The sequence below is a fragment of the Pteronotus mesoamericanus genome, unplaced genomic scaffold, assembly GCF_021234165.1.
Source record: "Pteronotus mesoamericanus isolate MK-2021 breed Mesoamerican mustached bat unplaced genomic scaffold, CSHL_Meso_final contig_169, whole genome shotgun sequence".
NCBI lineage: Eukaryota > Metazoa > Chordata > Mammalia > Chiroptera > Mormoopidae > Pteronotus > Pteronotus mesoamericanus.
This window is the reverse complement of record NW_026555068.1, coordinates 1,763,022-1,785,556: the sequence shown is the minus strand read 5'-3', so window position 1 is coordinate 1,785,556 and position 22,535 is coordinate 1,763,022. Positions and strand designations below refer to the sequence as shown.

Below are 22,535 nucleotides of genomic sequence, written 5' to 3'. Positions count from 1 at the left end.
GTGGGAGACTCTAGACACCAGCCCTCACTAGGAGCCTTTCAGTGGCAATCCTAAGGGGCCCCAATGCCTGCTCAGAGAGAGAAAGGTTGGGGTCCGACCTGTATGATGTAAACTTCCTCCCTGGCGTTGTACCAGATCTCAAACTTCTTTGCATCACCTTTCACGTTCTCCGTTATGCCAACAGCTGTCATCTGAGAGCACACAATAGGGAGACAGGTGTTAGTGTTGAGATGGGGGTTAAGGATGCCAGAGATTCCAGAAGGTGGACGGCGTGACCAAGGCTCAGTTACAGCATGGAACGGGTCCCTGATCCTTCTCTCCAGGGCTGGCGCCAGGAAGGTTTGCAGCTGCTGGGAGCAAGCCTTACTCACATTTAAGGACTGCTTGTAGCTGTAGGACGGGGCCTTCTCGTACCCTTCCCCGTTCTCCTCCCTCTTCTTGCAGAAGAGCACGGCCTTCTCATGCAGGAACAGATGTCGCTGCATGGGCTTGAACCTGGCCAGGTCCTTCACCTTGGTGTGGCCCTTCTTGTGGTCCGTCCAGACACTGAAGGAGCCCTGCATCAGCAGCTTCCCCAGGTCACTCAGATTCCCCTGAAATGCGTAGCAACGTGAGGAGCATTTAAAACCCAGAACGAGCACGGCGGGGTGGGGGTGGGGCCTTAAATGTGTGTTGCTGAGGGAAGGAAGCTGGTCTGGGGAAGCCGCATTCCAGGTCCCAACTATGTCATGTTCGGAAAAAGGAAACTATGGAGACGGTAAACAGATGAGTGGCTTCTAGGAGCTGGAGGGGGTGCAGGGAGGGATGAACAGGCAGAGCACAGGGACATTTATTGCAGTGAAACTACTCTGTAAGGTAACTGCCATGGTGGACACATGTCATGAAACATTTCATGCAAACCCACAGAATGTGCCACACCAGGAGTGGACCCTGATGTACACAATGGACTCTGGGGGATAATGATGTGTTGATGTTGTTTCATCAATTGTAACAAATATCCCACTCTGGTGGGGATGCTGATAACGGGGGAGGGGGGGACAGAGGGTATATGGGAAATCTCTGTACCTTCCTTTCAATTTTGCTGTGAACCTAAAATTGCTCTAAAAATACTCTATTAATGAAAAGAAACCTAGAATGAGTGCTGAATAGGCTTACAGAAATGCAAACAAATTAATAAGTTGGACTGATATGGGCACACAGAGATGTAGAAACCTGACTTTAATGCCCACTTGTTACATGTTATCAGCCCACAAACAGCATCAGAGAAAACAGATTCACACCCGTCCCCTGAGACATGCTGACGTCAAGAAAAGACCAGGAATGAAGAGGTTTTCAGGGGTGCACCTCCAAGGGGCACACAGTGTTGAGCCCCCGTGCAGACCTGCCGCAGGCCCCCTGAGTCAGACCGGGCTTTGACCGATTCCAAGTGACACCCGTGCTCACCAAAGCCCCAGGGCACAGCTCTGCACTAGCTGTGGGCTGGCCTCGGCCCCTGCCTGGCAGATCCGTCCACCCAGCAGGCTCGTTAGCACCCCCAGCAGGATGGGGAGAAAGGCAGGAGCACCCACAGCAGTCCTTACGTCATAGCCTGTGATTGCGATGAGGTGCATGGAGTCATTTACGGCCTTAAGGATGCCCAGGATGGAGCTCAGCGCCTCCTGCAGGTCCTCTGCCCCCTCGCAGTTCTTGCTGTATTTCAACATTTCCTGGGAGGGGGGTGCAGGGAGAAGACACCATGTTCACACACCTGTCTGGACACTGATCCCTACCACTCCCTTGAGAGCTGCTGGAACTCCAGTGCTCTGTCCCAGACGTGCAGGTCCTGGGTGGCCCTGAGCACAGACACTCAGGACACAGAGTGTGGCTCCCTGCTCAGTCATCGCTGATGAGGACAAGACCACGCACGCATGTGGACACTCATACCCTCCCTGGACGTGGGGCCTGCCTGGGGACCCCTGGGCTAGGAGCAGTTCAGGAAGCTGCCCTCTCATCTCCGTGAAGCCCCTCTACCCCACCCCACAACAGCCCAGACCGATGCTGCAAATCGGGGACGCTTCCTGAGCCAGTGGACGCTCAGCCGAGCTTGGCAAGCGCAAGCCCCTTACAGTCCCCCAGGGCTGACGCCCTTGTGCAGCTCTGACCCCAGCAAATTCAGACTGAGACCCCTGCCTCCTGTCTCCCTGCTTCTAAACTGGTTATTCCTTCCTTTCAAATCTGACACTCAAACAAACGAACATCTGATCGTCATGCACGCACTCTCCACGTGCATTGGCTTGCTCACACCGCCTCTGGTGGGCCCACAGACAGCTGACACAGCCCAGGCCTGGCTGGGCAGGCTGGTGCGGGAGTCCAGCCTGGTGTCGGGGTGGAGACCCTTTGAGTCTGTGCTCCATGGGGCGGGGTTTGTCCAGCTCTTCCCTTTAGTGGCCCTGCCTTCTCCCTAACAATGGCCAGCACACAGCAGGCCGCCACACAGGTCTGGGAAGAGCCCGGCCCTCGCAGAGATGGGAGGAAGGAAGCTCAGAGACCATATCGCTCAGAGACAGCAGGGCGGTGGCAGCCTGGGGGGCGCCTGGCCAGAGGGGAGGCCGGCAGTGACAGAGTGGGCTCCAGGGGACGCCCCGGGCCTCACCTTGAGGAGCAGCTGGTACTTGGTGATCCTCTGGACTGGCTTCAGCAGGTAGGAGTCCAGACTCAGTTTGTGGTCCAGTTTCTTCTGGCATTCCTAAAACCATTGAATCTCTGGTTTAGACACTTTCCATCATTCTTTCTGTGAGAGTCAGTTAGTAAAGGAGATTATACTCTCCCAGGGGTGTCCGACTTGTGGCCCACGGGCCGCATGCAGCCCAGGATGGATGTGAATGCGGCCCAACCCAAAACTGTAAATTTACTTAAAACATTATGAGATTTTTTTGTGATTATGTGTCACAATGTATTTGCTGTGGGGCCCAAGACAACTCTTCTTCTTCCACTGAGGCCCAGAGATGCCCAAGGGTCGGGCAGCCCTGCTTCTTAAAGAGAGCCCCGAAACATACCTGGAAAAAAGGACAGTCGGAGCACTGGCGCCACAGGCTCTCAGAGCGGGGCTTGTTCTGGCAATACTTCTCGTAGACCTGGAACTCTTCCATCTGGCCCCGGGGCAGAAGCATGTCACAGTGCGGCTCAGAGGGGCCAGCCGGACCTCCTCCTGAACGCCGCCCCCTGTCCCCACCTCAGATGTCACATCGCTCACTGTGGGTCAGTCAGGTAACATCCCCACCAGAAGTTCCCGTCTCAGGGCTGGATTAGTCCTGATACTTCTTTTAAACAGATTCCCTCAATCAATATAGCTGGCTCTTGCCATAGGTCTAACAGTGTAAGATAAACACGGGACTAACACGCACTTTCTAAAGAAAGGCTCTCCAGAGCTTAGCCTGTGCAGTGGTGCTCAAACTTGCACGCACATCAGAATCGCCGCAGGCTTGTGAGAACAGGCTGAGGCTCTGACTGGGCAGGTCTAAGGTGGGGCCTGAGAACCTGCATTCCTATCAAGTTCCCAGGAGACTCTGAGGCTGCTGGCCAGAGGACTCACTTTGAGAACCACTGGCCTACAGCGTGACTGCCCCACCCCACCCCTCAAATAGCACCAAGGAGCATTACAGCCAGGCTGAGTCAGAATACCGGTGCTGCTCCTCCTTTTCCTCCCTGCGGCCTCTTCATGTCAATTCATTGTACTGCTCTCAGCCTCCAGCCTCTTTTGTGAAAATGACTTAGTTTTATTGCTGTTAGTAAGCTTAGCTGCATTTTCCACACTGCTAACGAGCAGTTTATGGAGATCAACACAAGAGGATCACGTGGGACCTTGTGGAGAAGAGAGCAGCCCCCTTTCCTGCTCCTAAAGCCCCCTTTCCCTCCACACACCCACTTTAGCTGATCATCCCACCCGGGAAGGAGGCAGGCATCTACTATGTCAAAGAGTTGAGAAAAATAAGGCTCAGAGGACGTGGATGACTGGTCCAAAGTCAGCTGGTCAGTGAGGGAATCTTAATCAGGACAAGACCAGACACAAAACAAACACCATGAGAAATGTCCAGCCTCATTTAACACAATCAAAACTCAGATGCTTGCTAATTTTGACATGTCTCAAAGATTTTTTTTTTTTTTTTAGTTTTTCTCTTTTTCAAAGTAGTTCTTGGGCTTTAGAAAAAAACATATTCTTTCAGCCCTACCAAAAAGTGTCATGTCAAATCAGCCAAACTGGAAACATTGGTACTTTGTGATTTCAGTTGGGGACTGTAATAGAATTTAAAGTTATTATTTTAAGTACTAGTAATTTTAGGAAGTAAGGCACAGGAAAGTATACATTAATAAAAACACATACCCTTTCTAGAAAACACCTTCCAACCAGCTCTGGGCAGTCTATGTAGTTTTCTAGCTCTCTCAGGAATATTCTAGACAAAGAAAGTGTGCATTAGGTTGTATCATAAATACCCTGAACAAGATGGCATCTGTAACAAATTAATAAGCCATTATTTGCCAAACAACTTTAATCCCCAGCTCTGGGCAGTTCAGCAGCTCCTGCGTGTGAGAATACAGTCTGATTCCTGGAACCCATAGCCCCCCGTCACTCCCAGAGCTCTGACTACATCACGCTCTCAGGTTTAAGCGACATGGCCCCACGGATCCCTGCATGCTTTTGGTGTTGGTGTTCACACAGAATTTAGGACAGTTTTCTTTTTTTTTAAATCAGCACAGACATGGGATGCGGAGGCCATGAGCAGACAGACAGAGCATCTGGAGGTTCTGGAAGTGCAGCCTCACAGCTGTGTGCTCCGCGGGTTTCTGTGGAGGTGAAGGGGGTTTCGGTCCTGTCCCTGAGACCCTCCCCGGTGCAGCCTTGTTTCTGAGCCATGTGCCAAGTTTTCCCACGTGTTTGACTTACACCTGTCCATGGGGGTGAATCCCCCAGGGAGAGGAGCTCCTGGGGGGGTCGCTCACTACGCTAGTTCTGCGGCCAGGGGCCCGGGGCCCGAGCACTGGCCAGAACCCCCAGGGATGCTGAAGGTCCAGGGCACCCTCTTCATTTAACTCTCAAAGGAAGGCTCTGAGGCCGGGTTCAGCTGTGGCCTGGTACCCCCTTTATCAATGGGTGAGTGAGGGATGCTAGTAACTGAGGGGCAAAAGCAGGTGGTGAGAGAAGTCCCAAGTGTCCCCTGAAACCCATAGGAGGGTGGGGCTAGAGTCCCATGCCAGCTGGGCTCCCTGGGTTGGCTCACAGCTGGCCCTTTTCCAGGACACACAGACGTCGCCATCATCTTCTTGCTTCCCTACCCACTTATGTCTACCTGCTCATTTCCTGTCCCATGAGCTCCCGCAAGTTGCAAGTAGGAGCCCAGGGTAAGCAGCCCCAGAAGGACTAGCCATACTTTCCCCAAAGCATGAGGACAGAGCAAATTGCTGTCCCAGGGCATAAAAGGCAGAAAAGGAACTTCTGATGTTACCACCCTTTCCAAGAATGGGCTTGGGAACAAAACCACCTTTGCTAAGTGGTGTGGCCTTCAGTGCCACCCCAACATGCCAATATTCGGGCCGTGGGCTGGCTTCTGCTGGTCCCGAAGGACAGGGAGAGGCAGGAGGGGCGGGCTGTTCCTCTATGTTCGTGCTGACAAAGCTCTGAGGCATCATCCCACTTGGGCAGAGGCCCACTTGTAACCACCCACCCCGGCTCAGAGAACGAGCCATGGGCACATCCCATAAACTGCTCTTGGTTTGTGGCCCTTCTGTGAGGTTATCCCATCTTGAGAGGAAGGGATTTGGTTTTAGCTCCCTGCAGGCAGCTACTTCAGAGGCTAGACATTACGGTGATCAGGGGAAGGGTCCCACCTGTTATGGAAGTGGTAAATTTCTTCCATGTTTCCAAATAAAACATCCTTCTTGTTTTGAAGGCCTGCTGAGATGAGATGCATCATTAAGGGATTATCCATCTCAGCAGCGTAGCCCTGCAGAAGGGGAGAGAGGTCAGCAGGGAGCTCCTGAACTACGGCTGACAGATATGTGGGCCACTTTAACAGCAGCCCAACAGTTCACCACCAAAGGCCCGTCTCCGTGTGACTGCTTAGTGGGGCTTAGTGGGGCAGGTGACACTGTCTCAGGTTTTAGAAAGCAAATCCACCTCGTATTTAGTCACTGCCCATTTTTAAGATGATCATCTGGACAAGTAACACAGAATATGAAAGAATTACAAACAGCACAAATTTTGGAGGGTGGGGATGGGGAGACTCCATCCTTCTTCCTTTTGGCCTTTTCAAAATCCAGGTATAATTTCTATGAAGGGGACAAATCTTCTGTGTGCCCCTTGTTGCATTATTATATGTCTACAACCCTGTAACAACTGCTCAGATCCAGATGTAGAACATTCCAGCACTCAGAAGCCCCTCTGCCCTTCCCAGGCAATGATCACCGCCCGGCAGGCTCCGCTTGGCCGTCCGCCCCCCAGACTGGCTCTGCACGTCCTGGGCTTCCTCTGCAGGGACGGCACGTACTCTGGGCAGATTCCACTCCTCATTGTACGCTCCTGAGGGTTGTGCTTGGCTCTCTGCAGCAGCAGCTCTTTTTCCTGCTATAAATATTGTCTCTGTGCAAATCCACCTAAATCTACTTGTCCCTTGTCCCACTGACAGACATTTGAGTTGTTTGCACTTTGGGGCTGTTATGAGCAAAGCTGCTGTGAACATCCTTTCATGTGCTTTGTGGTGGACACAAACCACACGGTGGGGAATCCCAGCCCACGGCTCATGCCTGGCCGTCCGCCAAGGGCAGGCTCACCTCCAGGACGCAGAGCAGCTCCTCCACGTAGACCCGCTCCGTGTCGAGGAGTTCATTCATCACATGCCTGTGAACGGGCACTAGGATTTATAATCTAGGAGCAGATTCCCTGACCCGCCTCCCTGCTGTGGGGCCAGCGGCACAAAACGAGCTCCGATTCCCCAGGCCTCCCTCTCTTTCAGGTCACGTCTCCCAGTCTCCCCCGCCCTGCAGATCTGTCCCCACTTCCTTCCCCAGCTGCCCCTTCTCTCCCCCTGGAAGAGTCCCTCCTGTGCATGCACGGCAGGCTCCTTGCCTGGGGGCCGTCAAGGCATCATTGTAGCCGGTTCAGTTTACATCACCACCTTCTTGCATGTAGTGGGGTACAGTGACGATGTGTGGAACTACTATGTGCCCATCATGTTATGGAGTCCCAGGAGGAGCATGGGACTGCAAATCAGCTGCTCAGATGTCTTTTTAGGGATGAGGACCACCTTCTAACCGCTTACAACCAAATATCCCATTTTAATACATAAGAACTAGAGCCTGCGGCAGGGGGTGCTCCTGGGTTGGGACTATTAAGCATGATCAATTCTGAAACAACTGTCAGCACTCAACAAGGCATTAGGCTTCAGTTCAAAGAGTCAGGGATCCTAAATGGGGGAGTGGGGGGAGGGGGAAGACAGGGCCTTGGGCCTCTTTCTCACCACCACAAGCCAGAGGGGAGGGTGCCTATCTGGGAGCACAGAGCACAGTGTGCGCACAAAGGGGAGGATGTCCTGGTGGAGAAGTGAGCTGGACGCTGGGGGCCAGGCACTGTGTTGGGGGTGGGGGGGCAGCTTTCCGAGGACCGATCTCAGAGTGGGTAGACACAGGAAGGCGGCAGGACGCAGGCTACCTTTGTGGAAACGTGGACAGCCTAGCTAGGCCGAAAGGTAGGGTTCTAGGGAGAAAGTGCCTGCCATTCCTGGGAAGGACTTTGGAAGTGCCCTCCCTGTCAAGTCCAGAGTTCAGACCTCATCGGAGCCTGTGCCTGGGACAGACGCGGTTCCAGACGCCACGGCAGGTGCTGCGGAAGCAGTCTAGGTGGGTAGTAAGAAGAGCCGGGGGCGGGGGGCGTGTGAGAAAAGCAGCAGTGGGGCGATGAAGAAAGAGAAGTGTCACCCAGCACACAGAGCCGGGATGACCCGGAAAGGCTCCTGGGAGGGACCAAGTCCACCAACGAGACAGACAGCTGGGCCAGGGGGACGGGTATGGGGCCAGCCCTGCATGTGTGACCCAAGGGCCTGGGTGGGCTGAATCACACTTGTCTTCTCACCTGGTCTTGAAGGGAGAACATAATCCATTTCAAATCATCATAGTGCTGCCTGGGGACCCGGGGCAAATGTGGCTTTTTCAAGGGAAATCTAAATTTCTCTTGGTTTCAGATGTAGACGTGCCAAACAGACACGTGTACTCCATGTCTGCGCTCTGCACAATGCACATATGTGTGTGGGCCCCATGACGCCAGCTGTGCTCCCACATGGTGGCTTTGGGGCAGAGGCTGGCATTTTCCACCACCTTTGGCTTGTTTATATTCAGATCGTCCTGGCCAAAGGCTGAGGTCTACGTGGGTCCCGCTTGTCGCCTGGACCAGAGCCGCTCAGTGGTGCCCGGAAAGGCAGCCCACCCACCTCCGCAAGATGGCCAGGCTCTCCTCCTCGTCCCCCGTGGAGCTGCTCCGGCCCTGCCGGCTCTCACTCATTTCACTCTGGAGGGAGAAGAGCACGCAGTACATCAGTACATCGAGATCCCAAAAGTAAGAAGACACAGCCTAACATCCTGACTCTAAGGCTTTGAAGTCCAAGCTCATTTTCCATCTGGGAGCAGATGTGAAATCTGAGATCTCACAGGACAAGTACCGCCATTGGGGGAGGGGCTGGGAGAGCTGGGCTGCATGCCTGCCGAGGAGGGTGAGGTGGCCAGGAGGTGGCAGGCCAGGGGCCATGCAGGGGCCGTGCAGGGGCCGTGGGGCCTCACCTTGGCCCTCCGGTAGGGCCCTCTCCGGAGTGCGTTGCTCTCAGAACTGTTGTTCTCAGAACCTCTCCGGACACCTGGTTTGGGAAGCAGAGGAGAATAACTTTATATCTTATTGCCTGGACAGGAAAAGGCACACCCAGGAGTGTCTGGAAATTATTTTTTTACTTTCAGAGGAAAAAAAGCAAGCAGCCTAGAGAATGGCAAGGGAAGCACAGCAAAGCTAAAGAGAAAGGAAATGGGGTCAGGAGATAAGGTGGAGGGAGAGGACATGGGGGAACCACCTGGGATCGGGCCCTGGAGTTAGTTCATATGCCGAGAGGGGCTCCCAGCCAACAGGGGTAAGAAATTCTCGGCCAGGACAGCTGTACATACTGGGGGCCGGGAGCCAGCTCACCAGGGCTGCCACCAACTTAGAACATTTGCCAAGGCCCTGAGGAAACCAGCAGGAGGTCCCAGTTGCTGCAGAAGAGTGTGCTGGGAGACAAGGAAGGGGTGAGGAGTTGTCAGGAAGTGGCCCCGCGTCTAGCTGGGCCTTGGAGAAGGACTGTGCTGGGGAGAGAGGCGACGAGGGGCCACGGCCACTGACTGTGGAGCCTGGGGCGGCAGAAGTGGCCGAAGCATCGGACACCACACGAGGAGGCTTTGGGGCTGAGGCTGGACCTGTGTGTGGGGAAAACTGTTTTGGCAACAGCACTGGGAAGAGATGCGCTGGGGAGAGACTAGAGTCTGGGGAAACAGGCCCAGGAAAGTCCTGTGACAGTCGATGCTTCAGTTCTTTGCTATGACCGATCAGCTGTGCTGTGCTGAGCACAGAGGCAGCAGAGATGAGAGTGAACAAGTAAGCGGGCCAAGGGCCAATCAAATTTATTTACAAAATAAATCTTGACACAGAGGGAGGGCATCCCCTGAAGGGAGGAGGCATGCTGGCACATACCTGGGGACGGGCAAGGAGACTTTGTGAGAGCCTCTGGCCGGGGGGCCACTGGCTGCACAGGCCTCGTCTGCTTGGCCGCCAGCTTCTTCAGGCTCGCCTGTCTCCGGTGAAACATTTCCTCCATACTCTCTTGTTTCTGGAAGACTTTCTGCACGTGTTCCTGATGTGAAAGGGTATGACAGGTTAGTTAGCAAGATGCCTTATAAGTGTTGGTGTTTGCAGTTTAAAAACAGAACAACCACTTGTAGACCTGTCCTCTGTGTGACCGCCATTTTAAATGCTTATGATGCAGCACCCATCACCGATGCGGCAATCCTGCACCGAGTCTGCTCGCTGTGGCCAGGGAGCGGTGGCAACCCCACTACGGAATGGGGGTGCTGGGCCTCGAGGGAACTCAGCTGGAAGGGAGGCACATGTAGCTCTTTCCATGAGTCTGAAGACTGCCTATGGAAGAGGCAGTAAACTTGAGGGTTGCCCCAGGGGGTAGGCCGAGTACAGCTGGCCAAGATCGAAGAGGAGTCCTATTTCAGCACTCTACTTAGAGGAACACCCGGGAAGCGGGACCCATGGGAATGGCTGCTTCATCAAAAACATGCCCCTTGCAGGGGAAGGCCCTGCACCTTTTGAGGGAGGCATGACAATGATTTCTGTATAAGGAAAGTTGAGCTAGATGACCCTCCGCCCCCACCTCTCTCTCTCTCTCAATTGCCTACTATCCTCGAAGAATTCATCAAATGATTCCTTCGAACATCATCAGAATAACTCCCCACCATTCAGGACAGGTGAGCTACAGGTGAAAGGCCCAGGTTGGCATACCATCAAGTCTTGGGTGAGGATGGGTTCATAGTCCTGGTAAATTTTATTGAGCTCCTGGATCTTATTTTCTGCGCCGGTTTCCAAAAACTTCTCAATTTCTTGGAGGGCTGCCTCGGCCCCATCCTGGGACTGGCACTTGTCCACAGGCTGCGAGGCCAGCAGGTAAATCCCCTCATCACACCATTTCATGGACTGGACATGGGAAGCGTTGCAGAAGGAGAGAATGGCACTGTTAGCAGCTGCGTCTGGGCCCTCTTTGCTGGGACCTGTTGGCTGTCTCCCATATAGCCCGCTGATCGCTATATTTTTGGGAATATTTGCAGCACTACATCATCCTAGTTCTGCTGCTATATCCAAAGGACTCCCCTGGAGGGAATGCAGTGCTCTAAAAAGTTGAGCAAATAAGCCAGGACAGGACTCACTCACACGCACGGAGAGAGGCAAAATGCAATGAGTTAGCTAGGTGGCAAGTTTTCGGGCTTTTAAAAGAAATTGTTAGTTGTTGTTAGTGAATTCTAGAAAACAGCTGTGTCGGGACATGACCATCTGGGCCACTAGAAAGGCATCCAGACAGGAGGGTGTGGACCAGCTTCTAATCAATGACTGTGGCACATCCCACACAGAAGGAGCTGGCCACGTGGGACCAAGAGTGATTTTGCCATCAGGGGTGTGGGGCTGGGGGGCCTACCGCCTCCAGGAGGCTGTGCAGCTCCAGTGACTTGTTGAGTAGACCCCTCCTCTGCTCGACCTCCGCAGCAAACTGGTCGCAGAGGTGCTGGAGCTCGTGGCACTTGGGGCGGATGGAGTCCACAGCGTAGTGCTTGTTGTCGATGAGCTGCTCCCCCTCCAGGGACAGGGCGCGGGCCCGCTCCACGGCTGCCTGCAGAGAGCCGCCCAAGAAACACAGCTCAGCTTAGGTTAAGTATAAGCAAGCAGAGCGCTAGTTCCTTTGAAGGATCTGTGAGGATGGGGGTAGGGCCTGGGAATGGGGGTCAGGGGTGGGTAGGCCAGGCAGCTGGTCCACTGCCACCTGCCGACATCACTTGGGGTTGGGGGCTTCCATTCTATGGCAGAAAGTCCAATTCCTGTGCCTTTCTAAGAAACTTTGGGGACAATCGTGAGTACCTCTTCACCAGGCTGTCTCCCGCCCACACCAGTCCATGTCCCAGTCCTTACACTGGACTTGTCCTCAAAGCTGGTAAGGTCCTTCAGGAGGTGCTCTGCATGTGCCAAGCTGTTGCCCACATCCGTGAAGGTTGCTATCTTCTGAGCCAACACGTCTAAGGAGGCCTTGACCTGAAACAGGGAAGGGAGTGAGAGACTCAGGTCCACGTCAAAACAATCACAGATGAAGGGAAAGGATGTGGAGATATAACCGAAACTGGGAATGAAGGGAGGAGAGGGAAAACTGAGACCTCCTCCTAGAAAAACAGAACTAGAGGGAAGCATCCCCAATACGATAAAGAACATCTACAAAAATCCTACAGGCAACATTATACACGTAATGTCAGTGAAAACAAGGCTCTCTCCCTAAGGTTGGAAACAAGGCAAGGACGCCCACGCTCACAACTATTATACAGGTGGTGGCAGCTCTAGCCAGTGCATTAAGGGAAAAAAAAATTAAAAATATAAACAAACAAAAGGCATACAAATGGAAAAGGAAGAAATCAAGCTGTCCCTGTCTGCACATGACCTAATCATCTATGTAGAAATTCCCAAACATGACAAAAAAAAAACCCTCCTAGAATATGTGTGTTCAGGAAGGTTTCAGAAGACGAGATAAATACACAAAAATCAATTGTATTTTTATGTATTACAATAAATACACAGACACCACAACTAAAAATACAACACCATTTATAATTTCTTTTTAAGAATAAAATATGTAAGTGTAAATCAAACAAAACATGTACTGAATGGGTATTCTGAAAGGTACACAACATTGATTTAAAAAGTCTAAGAAAATCTAAATAAGAGGTGAGACATATTGTGTTCATTGATTGAAAGACTCAACATAGTAAAGATGTTGATTTTCCCTCAAGTAGAGGTTTATCACAATTCTTAACAAAATTTTAGCAAGTTTTTCATAGATAAAGACAAGGTTATTTTCAATTTACATGGAAATGCAAAGGGACTAGAATAGCTAAAACAATTTTGAAAAAGAAGAATAAGGCCTGGCTGGTGTGGCTCAGTGGATTGAGCACCAGCCTGTGAACCAAAAGATTGCTGGTTTGATTCCCAGTCAGGTCACATGTCTAGGTTGTGGACCAAGTCCCCAGTTGGGGGCGTGTGAGAGGCAACTAATTGATGTATTTCACACACATCGAGGATTCTCTCCCTTTCTTTCTCCCTTTTTTTCCTGCTCTCTAAAAATAAATAAATAAAATCTTTAAAAAAAAAGAATAATAAAATGGGAGGATTCATCCACCTGATTTCCAGGCTTCTAATAGCTACAGTAATCAAGACTATGTATTGATGGAGGGACAGAATACAGACCCAGAAATGGACCCAAACAAATACACCCAACTGATTTTTGACATAAGTCGAAAAACAATCCAATGGAGGAAAGATAGCCTTTTCAACAAATGCTGTGGGAGGAACTGGACATTCAGAGATTTAAAAATGAACCTAGACCAACTTCTACACCTTGTACAAAAAGTAGCTTGAAATGTAAAAACCTAAATCTTTTAGGAAAAGAAGTTTAGGGGAATATATTTGGAATCTAGGATTGACACCAAAAGTACAGTCCTTCGAAGGAAAAATTGATAAACTGGGCTTCAGTAAAATTATAAACTCTGCTCTGTGAAAAATCCTGTTAAGAGGATACAAAGACAAGTGACAAGCTGGAAGAAAATATTTTCAAACCACATGTCTGACAAAGGACTAGTATCTAAAGTATTAAAAATAACTCTCAAAACACAACAGTAAAACAAAAATGGAAACAATCCAGTTAGAAAATGGGAAGTAGAAATAGAGACATGTCACCAAAGAGCATATAGTGATGATAAATAAGCACATGGGAAGATGTCTAAGGTCATCAGCCATTAGGAAAATGCTAAATAGACCACAGTGAGACATCACTACACATCTATCAGAGTATGTATATAAGATTTAAAATAATACCGCGCCAAGGGCTGGTGAGGCTGTGGCGAGGACAGGACCACAAGGAAGTCGCCGTGTATGTACACTGCATAAATAAATGATTAACAGGCTTCTGATGAGCTGGCCACCTCTAACGATCTAACACAATGATGGCGCATCACTTCTACTATACCCTTAATTACTTGCTTAATCCAAGGCAGGAGTATATCTCTTATTTGTGTATACCCAGAGCCCATGCCAGGTACACAGTAGGTACATGTTGGAGAAAATATACAAATGACCATAAAGGAAGAACAAAGTTTGCCTGACAGACAAATAATGTGGAAATACATGCCAATGAACAGATTTTATATATATTTATATTTATATTGCATATAATGATTTACTCATCAATCACATATTTCAAGGTTTAGTCCAACTTGATCTTGTGGCTCGATGTGGTTGATGGAGACTATTTTACATTTAGCCACAGTCAACTGGGTAACTCAGCTCTGGGCACCCAGGTGACCCAGGCCACCTGCTGACTTCCTGCAGTTAGACGCCAGGTGCCCACCTACAGGCTCTCTTCATGCTCTGGTCTACTCACCTCTCGGAAATCCTGCTCAAAATGCCGGAGCTGCAGACACTGTTCAAGTTTTTGCTGATGCTTTGCCCAAAACTCATCAAAGGCAGCCTCGGTTTCATTCAGCTGGGCCAGGAGCCTAGGAAAGAGAAGAGGCACCTGTGCTGTGTGTTGGAATGAGCCGTGAGGCCTTGGGAAGAATGGCGCCCTGCAATGTGAAGCAGCGGCGCGGGGCTCAGTCTCCAAGCAGCCTTCCTTAGACCCCTGCATCCTCTTTTCCTGGGGACTGAAGCCCAGGATTTGAGGGTAGGGGTTTCTTTAGAGACCACTGACTTGAGAGGAGGGTGGCTGGCTGAGTTTGTTAATTTTTACAAAGTCAAGATGGTATAGGTTTGGGGTTATTATTTAAAACTTTGATTCAGGGGTAAAAGAAGCAGTAAGCTGCCACAATGCACGGGTGGGTGAGGAGCTGCTTCCACCATTTACTGTCATCATTCCCTGATCTGAGAGCCCATGTGCTCCAAACACCATGCCGGGCAAGTAGGAACCGATTTTGCCCCACATCCACCGCGTCAGGTGTGCTCAGGCTAGCCTCATCGTATCACTAAAAAAACTGAGCCTAGGGGGAGTTGACAGCGTGCTCCAACCTCCTCCACTTGTGGCACCACATCTGCATGGGGCTGTCTTGTGCCCCAGGGCCTACTCTGTGTCCCTGGTATAGAACACCTGCTTGGCATATGAACTTCGGCCAGGAGGAGTTGAGAGTTAAAAAAATCAGCCAGGGTCCAGGCCAGGGTTTGCCTGTGATGGGCTGGGAGCCTCCGGACATGCTGTGCAGCTGCTCTACACCTGTCCCCGACCTGTCCCCAACCTGTCCCTGAACAAGGAGATGTGCCCTCGGTGCCGACCTGGCTTGCATGGGGAAGAGCGTAGAACAGGAAGGAAGTGTGTGGTGTGTGGACATCGCGGAGCATCACAAGATGTTAGCTAACAGCAGTTAACCGTGCGGACACTTTACCCTGTCATGCAGCTAGAAACTAAGGGAGGAAAGTACAAATGATCCCCTTTCCAGGGAAAGAAAAGACATGCTTTTATAACCTGGGGCTGGAGCTGAGAAAGGCCTCAGGCTGCTGCCTTACCTGTAAATAAGCGGAGACCAGGAGTGAAAGGGGAGAGGAAAGCATTGAGCACAGACCTACAAGCCTGACAGCTCCTGCCACCCCTGTTCTCCCTTAAATGACCTCTCCATGTGTATGGAAAAGAGTGATTACTCTAAGAAATCTCCCCAGAAAAGCTGCTTTCTTTGGCATTTGGAAGTAAAGCATTTCAGCGGCAAGGACTCGGAGGTCCTCTTGCTTCCCTTTGAAGTGAGGAAACAAGGCTCAGAGAGGCAACAAGGCACATGGCGTGGGGCCTCCTGCTCCTGTCTGTCTGTCCCTCTGTCTTCAGCCTATAGCCTCTTGTTTCCATAGAGGCCGTGCACCTGAGAGGCCCCTGTAGCCCGAGGTCCTCACCGCTGCACAGTGGTCTGATTGTCCAGCTGGTCCTGGTTCAGGCTCTGCTCCGGGCTCTTGGCCAGAGGCTCCCTGATGCTCTCCAGGATGCTCTGCCCCTCGTCCAGCGCCAACCTCATGTCCTCCTGTGGGAAGAGCACAGCACCTTGCACCCCAGGCCCACCCACTCCCCAGGACTCCGTCCAGGTTGGAGGGAATGGTGGGCTTTGTGAGGCACCCCCGTGAGAGGGGGGTGGGAAGGTCACGATGAGCGAGGTGGGCACAGCACCAGCCACAGTGAAGTCTTCCTGCCCCTGTGCTGACCGCTGACTCACTGGGGAAAGCAGGCAGGTGTCGGAGAGACTCCTCCCACTGCGACCAGGGCAGAGCTAGGGTTACGGGTCACTCAGGGGCAGCAGGATAAGGTAGGAGAGTAACAGGACACCAGGCCTCCAGGTGCCTGCTTCTGCAACCACCCTCGCTGCCAGGAGGGCAAGGGAGCGGGGGGATCTCTTGGAGTTGGTGGGGGCAGCCTCCAAGGACCACCAGTGTGTCATGGTCACTGCTGATTCAAAGCCTGCCAGGTGCAGGGGGCCAGGGGAGCACATCTCCCTCAGAACACATTTATCCAGGGAGTGATGGTAAGTACACAGGTTCAGCGACTACTTCATGAATTTCAGCCTCTCCAAGCCAGCCCACCACCTCTCTGCCGGCCGTCTATGGGACCCTGGAGGCAGAATTCCTGTCTTGGTTTACTAATAAGCAACAGAAACACCCAGATGAAGTACTCCGCTCACTGTAAGACAGTTTGGGAGCTGGTTCAGAGAGAAGCTGCATCTGATAACTTGCTTCAGTCAGATTTTACAAGTTACTCAAGCCAATCATGGAGTATCTGCATTGACAGCATTTGTTAACGCTGCTTTTAAAAAGGAGCGTGTCTCAGTCTTCATCACAGAGGTTACCCAGAGCATCAGCATCAAAAGGCATCTTTGAAGGCCCTTCAGTTTTGTCTTACCTAATGCCGACATCAGCTCTTTCTACTGCGCTATCTTGCACTCAGACATAAGACACCCCTCCACCCCCACAAAAGCCACGCATACCTTCGCTCTGTCTTTCTTCTCCGTGTGTGCGCAGAGCACTGAGCTCGTAGACTGTACGTCATTGGGCAGTTCCGTTTCGGCCAGCTCGGTCCCAAAGGACTGCAGCATCTGGGCCGTCTGCTTAACCATGAGGGCGAAACTTTCAATGGCCTTGGGAAGAGGGAAAACACCATCACAAAGCTTTGCACGCACCGCACCCTCCTGCTGCCTGAAAACCATCACCAAGGATCAGACGGGCATCTCTGCAGGGGGCAGAGCCACAGCAAGCCTGGTCTGTATAAAGTAAATACCTTCCCACTGGCTTCTTAGCCTCATGCCTTCTTCAGAAACATACCAGACACTCTTTACATATGCTTTCATCACCTAGAGTCATTCTATGCTCAACATCTCTCTCCTTGTTGAGAGAGGTGTGAGTGCCGCAAGCTACAACAATATGGGGTTTTTCTTTCTTTTCTGTCTCTTAGCCCAGAGAAAGCCACTCCCGAACTTATTACTCATGTTATTTCTTTGGATGACTAAGGTCCACTGAGACCATCATTGTTCGGGGAGAAAACTTGGGTTAACATGAACACGTCATTGGAAAAGGCAGCATCAAAATGCAAAAGCGATTCTAGAGAATTAACTAGGAATTATTGAGAACCACAGTTCGAAGCCAGCACCCGCCAGAGAGTGCCAGAAAGACTCACCGTGCGGTGACACAGCCACCTGGTGTGGCAGTAATCCAGGGTCCCACCCAGGTCCTCTGTCAACTGGGACTTGTCGATGTAACCGTGTAATTCTGGTACTGAGCTCAGCATTATGACCTAGAGGGGAAAGAAAACCACCTCCATAAACAAAACGCCCAGCACACAGAGTCAGGAAATGTTCTCCTGCTGGTTGCTAAGCGTGGCAGTGTGCACAGAGATCACTGGCTTTGGTGATCTCTGGTAAAACTGGGTTTAAATCCCAGCTCTATCACTAACTGGCTGGTTGACTTTGGGCAAGTCGTTTATTCTCCCTGTGTCTCAGCTTCCCCATTCATGGAATGGGTATATGATGATGGATCTTGTCAGATGACAGCCATCAAAGTATGCAAAACCCTTGACATAGCTGGGCTTGCAATGGTCATCAGGGATCTGATAAGCGTTTAGATGCTCCTCTGGCCAGGTGAGCTCAGCATGGTAATCAGACAGTGCTCGGACTTGAAAGAAGATAATTTTGGCTTTACTCCTGCTGAACTCCCGTGAGGTCATCACAGGTGCTAGTCAGAATCACTACAGCGCCCTTCACCTGCACGCGGCTACAGTGACCAAGCAAGCTCTTCCACACAGGACAAGGTTTCTAAAAAAATACTTTTCTTGTCCTTTCTGAGGTCATTCTGTCCATGAGTTTTGGATAAAAATATAGCCTCTCTTTGGAAGCTGTCACTCAGATGCTACAAAATAGGTCTTGAGAGGTTTAGTTTAAATGTTATTCGAAACCACCTCATGTATTATTAAATACTGTATTAGTTTAAAGCAGGGGTTCTCCCCCAGGGGATTCTGTCCCTCAGAGGACATTTGACAACAGCTGGGGACATTTCTGATTGTCACAATGTTGGGGTGGTGCTGCAGCATTTGGTGGGTGGACGGAAGGGGTGCCGCTAGGATCACGCACAGGACAGCTCCCGCAAAGAGAGTAATTCTGCCCAAACTGTCACCAGGGCCAATGTTGAGATCTCCTGACTGAAGCATAATCTTCATTTAAAAAGCAAGCTAAAATGTCAATTTAAGGTAGAAAACAGTTCTTAGCAGACATAACCCCATTCTCTCTTTGTTCCTCTCATAAAACTATATGCAGCCAAATTACCCCAATTCACGACCAGCAGGGCCAAATACTAGTTAACTGGGCAATCTAAGAATTAAAGTCACCTTCCTTTATGATTTCTGTACCTCAGTTAACATCCTCTGAAGTCTATGCTTTATATACATTTAACTACAACAGAAAGAGCACAGGGACCTGCTGTTTTTCTTAACATTTTCTACTAAGCACTGAGTTCAGCACACAGTACTGAACCATTGTCATGAACACATTTTTAACAACAGCATTCCAATGATGCTTTCTGTAACACTAAAGAATGATCTAAAATAGGTCAATGAATTGAAGATGCCGACATGACATTTGTGAAAACTGTTTTTGACAACTCACTAATTTGGCTGATACCAGGGAGCACCTTTTCCCCGAAGCTGCCCTGTGTGAGCTGGAGAAAGGAGATGAGGTAGGGATCACTTTGCAGGATCTGGGCCAACTACCCCCACTGGCAGCTTGGGGTTCCCTCTACAGGTCTTGGGGATGCTCATACCCACTTTCCCAGCCCCTCTCTTGTCCCCAGGTGCTGGCGGAGCCTGGCCTTTCCTCACTAGGAGACAGGCAATGGCACTCAGCATATTGGGCTCTCTTGTTTTTCAGCTTGACTCGCTGTAAGAATGTTCTAGACTCGTGGCTCTGACAAAATGCCTGTACTTGTAAGGTTTTCCATCCAAGGCCATGCTTTGCTCATTCAACCCAGGGATGGGGCATGGCAGATGGAAAAGAAGGATCATACTCTTCCTGGGTGCATAAGATAAAGTACAATACAATTTCCATCTGAGTCATTTGGGGCTTTATTTTTGCTCACAGCACTGAGGTTAGCACCATGAGAATTTCGATTGTTATAGAAGGGCCAAGAATGCAATTAAGTTTAGTTCTGCCTATGAAACTAAAGTAGCGTATACTTACCGGTACCTTCATCTTAAAGTCATCTCTGTTGAATTTGAAAGCAAGGTCAGAGAGAGTCCTTTGGAAAAATCCTGTTGGGCGCAGAACAAGGACGAGCTGGAGGTTTGCTGGGAAGGATGCCTGCAAGAGAACATCGTCTCTTAGGGCCGTGGCATCGTCTATGGACAGCCGTAGCTGAGCTTAGGGTTCCCACACAGCTGCAGCTAACTGCACAGTCTGGACGGGGAAGACTGAGCTTATGGGTCCAGTTGTTTTCAAGACATCAACACCACACTAAGATAAATAGACACTGGACTCTGTTAGAGACATCACCATTTCTTAAAAGAGAAGGGGAAAAGCCACATTGCTTGGTGCAACTATATTATACTACTTATAAATGAAAAAGTCAAAAGCTTATTTACACTTGTTACAGACTGAATTGTATCCCCTGAAGTTCGCAAACCGCTAGTGCCTCAGAATATGACCTTACTTGAAGGTAGGGTCCTTACAGAGGCAATTAGGCTAAAGTAAGGTATGGGGGTGGTCCTCTAACCCAGTGGCTGGTGCCCTTATAAAAAGGGGAAATTTGGATACAAAAGCACACAGGGAGATGCCACGTGAAGATGAAGGCAGAGGTGGGTGATGCGTCTACAAGCCAAGGATTGCCAAAGATTTCCAGCTACACCCGAAGCTGGCGAGAGTCTGGAATACCTTCACCCTCATAGCCATAAAGGGGATCAGCCCTGCGGATGCCTTGATCTTGGACTTCTGGCCTCCAGACTGTGAGGTAATAAAGTTCTGTTGTTTAAACCATCTGGTCTGGGAACTTGTTATAATAGCCACAGGGAACTAAGACACTTCTCAAATAGAAACAAAGCCATATAGGCACATATATGTATTACCTAAAAGAAAGATAAAAATAAGTGCGCATACGCATACCTTTAGATACAATTATGTCAATATGTTCAGTTACCAGCTCTGCTTACAAGGTATGTGACCTTGGGCAAGTTACTTAACGACCCTGTGCCTCAGTTTCCCCATCTTTGAAGTAGAGATAACACAGTGCCTTCCTCACTGCACATTCTTGCGGGTTAAATGACCTAAGACAAATGCAGAATTTAGCACAGTGCTCACGCGAAGCACTAAAAAATGTGGCGATGACAGATATATAGTAAAAGGCTATTCGAGATGCCAGATTATTTCCAGATGCTGAAATCCAGGGAGATCCCATTACTAAAACAAGAAATTTTGAGGCAAAATGAGTTTTATTTCCAGATGACTAGGCTAAAATGCTCCTAAAATATAATACATAATAAAGAATGGCACAGCCCGAAGGCCTGAAACAGATACAGCAGGAAGAAATGGAAGAGGAGAATCCGGTCATTCCCAGGTCCCACTCTAACACCCATGCTGGTCTCAGCAGCACTGGCAGAAGTGAGCCCTGCAAGGCACGGAGCTGGAGAGTCCCCTGTCGTAGACCAGCGGGTAGCCCACCTGCACACCAGAACCCACTACAGCTGTGGATATTCCTAGGCTGTGCGGTGATGTCCACGCTGTGTCTGTGACCTGGCCACTCCTTGAGCTTCCACCTGAAGGTCCTCGATACCTGCTGGGCACCTCCATCGTCTTCCAGGGACCTTGAGGGCAGCGCTAAGACTTCAGTGATCCGCCGCCTCTGGGTCAGGGGTGAGGCACGGACACTTCCTGCCTGCAGCCCCCCAGGCAAACCCTCACTCAGCCTTCCGACATGTCTCTGCACACCGGCAGAGCCCTGGAAGACAAGCACCGTGTGTCCTTGGTCGCCAGCACCTTAGCAGAGGCTGGCTAAGTGTTTGTAGCTGCGTGGACAGGGAGGTGAACTGTCATGAGGTGCCATCTGCCCAGCTGCGGTCTGCACAGTCACCCACATTCACCGGCTGGACCCACAGCTGGGCTGGGTGGGATTATTTTGAGGAGGATAGGGGGTCCCTGAACCCTGCGCCCTGCGTCTCACCATCGCACTCCATGTTTGGATACAAAACTGTGGGGATGCACAGGGCCATGGGGGAGGCCCGATGGCTCAGTACCGACTCAGGAGGAAGGGTGAAATTAGCACTCCTTCAGAGATCTCTCCATTGCGCCCTCTCCTGTTGGCCTGCGCCAATGCTCACAAAGTTCGATTCCTTTCGGTGGAAAAAAACAACTGCTCAGAACCATGAAGAGTCAGAAGCCTGGGTTACTTATCAACAAGAGAACTGTGCAAACCTGTCACCATCATTTGTGAAATTGGCCACCACTATTTAAGGAAAATATCCTTATGAAAGTCTCTTTCTACAGGTCACAATGAGTCATGCTTTTCTAAATTTCAATATCGTTTTCATCACCCTTGTTTACACCTCATGGCAGATGTGCTTTGTAAGAACAAGTCTGAACTTATAAAACTGTGTCCTTGTCCTTCAGTGATTTCACTTAGATTAACTCAACACAGGTGGCAAGAAGACCCCCCGGCAGTGGCTCTCCCTCACTCCGCCCTGAGAGGAGACACTGAACTGGTTAAGCCTGTGGCTGGAGGTGACTATCAACATAAAAAATAGTTCATTCTTCTCCTTTTCTCTGCTTCAGTGTTTCCATTTCTTTAAGTTATTGAATCTTTATAAAAGAGTAATTGGAAGACCCTAGCCCAGTGAGAAGGTTTAATGACATACACAAACACATATTTTGAATATAAACAACAATAAATTAAATTTTCTCTGGGTTAGAGCCAACCACATGTACTAACAGCTGGAGAAAATAACAAAATAAAAACTTTATTTAAAAAATAAAAGTAACTACTGAAAAAAATAATAAAGATAACTAGATGGAGTATTTGGGATAAAGGCTATAAAATAACATCTTTTTGTAACTTACTCATTAATCACATAATCATAAAATGATTAAAATAGGTTCCAATTTAATATAAAAGCAATATTGTTTATTTTCAGGGGCTGACCTTGATTCACTCAGGAACACATGTAATATGAAGACTATACAAA

The 22,535-nt window shown here is 50.1% G+C and overlaps 1 protein-coding gene across 7 annotated transcripts in view; it reads right to left on the bottom strand.

The window, feature by feature from the left end:
* Positions 1-22,535, bottom strand: part of MCF2L (MCF.2 cell line derived transforming sequence like) — a 111,955-nt gene that overhangs the window by 11,437 nt on the left and 77,983 nt on the right. For all 7 annotated transcript variants that reach the window (XM_054565866.1, XM_054565872.1, XM_054565871.1 and 4 more), the window contains exons 5-23: positions 19,546-19,665; positions 17,496-17,612; positions 16,810-16,959; positions 15,731-15,855; positions 14,241-14,355; positions 11,729-11,848; positions 11,241-11,432; positions 10,553-10,744; positions 9,737-9,896; positions 8,803-8,876; positions 8,457-8,533; positions 6,805-6,871; positions 5,863-5,978; positions 4,361-4,430; positions 3,036-3,128; positions 2,633-2,725; positions 1,581-1,706; positions 372-593; positions 99-191 (exon numbers count right to left, since the gene is read on the bottom strand). In XM_054565866.1, the coding sequence (XP_054421841.1) occupies positions 99-191; positions 372-593; positions 1,581-1,706; positions 2,633-2,725; positions 3,036-3,128; positions 4,361-4,430; positions 5,863-5,978; positions 6,805-6,871; positions 8,457-8,533; positions 8,803-8,876; positions 9,737-9,896; positions 10,553-10,744; positions 11,241-11,432; positions 11,729-11,848; positions 14,241-14,355; positions 15,731-15,855; positions 16,810-16,959; positions 17,496-17,612; positions 19,546-19,665 (2,322 nt within the window). The remainder of the gene's footprint in view (positions 1-98; positions 192-371; positions 594-1,580; positions 1,707-2,632; positions 2,726-3,035; positions 3,129-4,360; positions 4,431-5,862; positions 5,979-6,804; positions 6,872-8,456; positions 8,534-8,802; positions 8,877-9,736; positions 9,897-10,552; positions 10,745-11,240; positions 11,433-11,728; positions 11,849-14,240; positions 14,356-15,730; positions 15,856-16,809; positions 16,960-17,495; positions 17,613-19,545; positions 19,666-22,535) is intronic.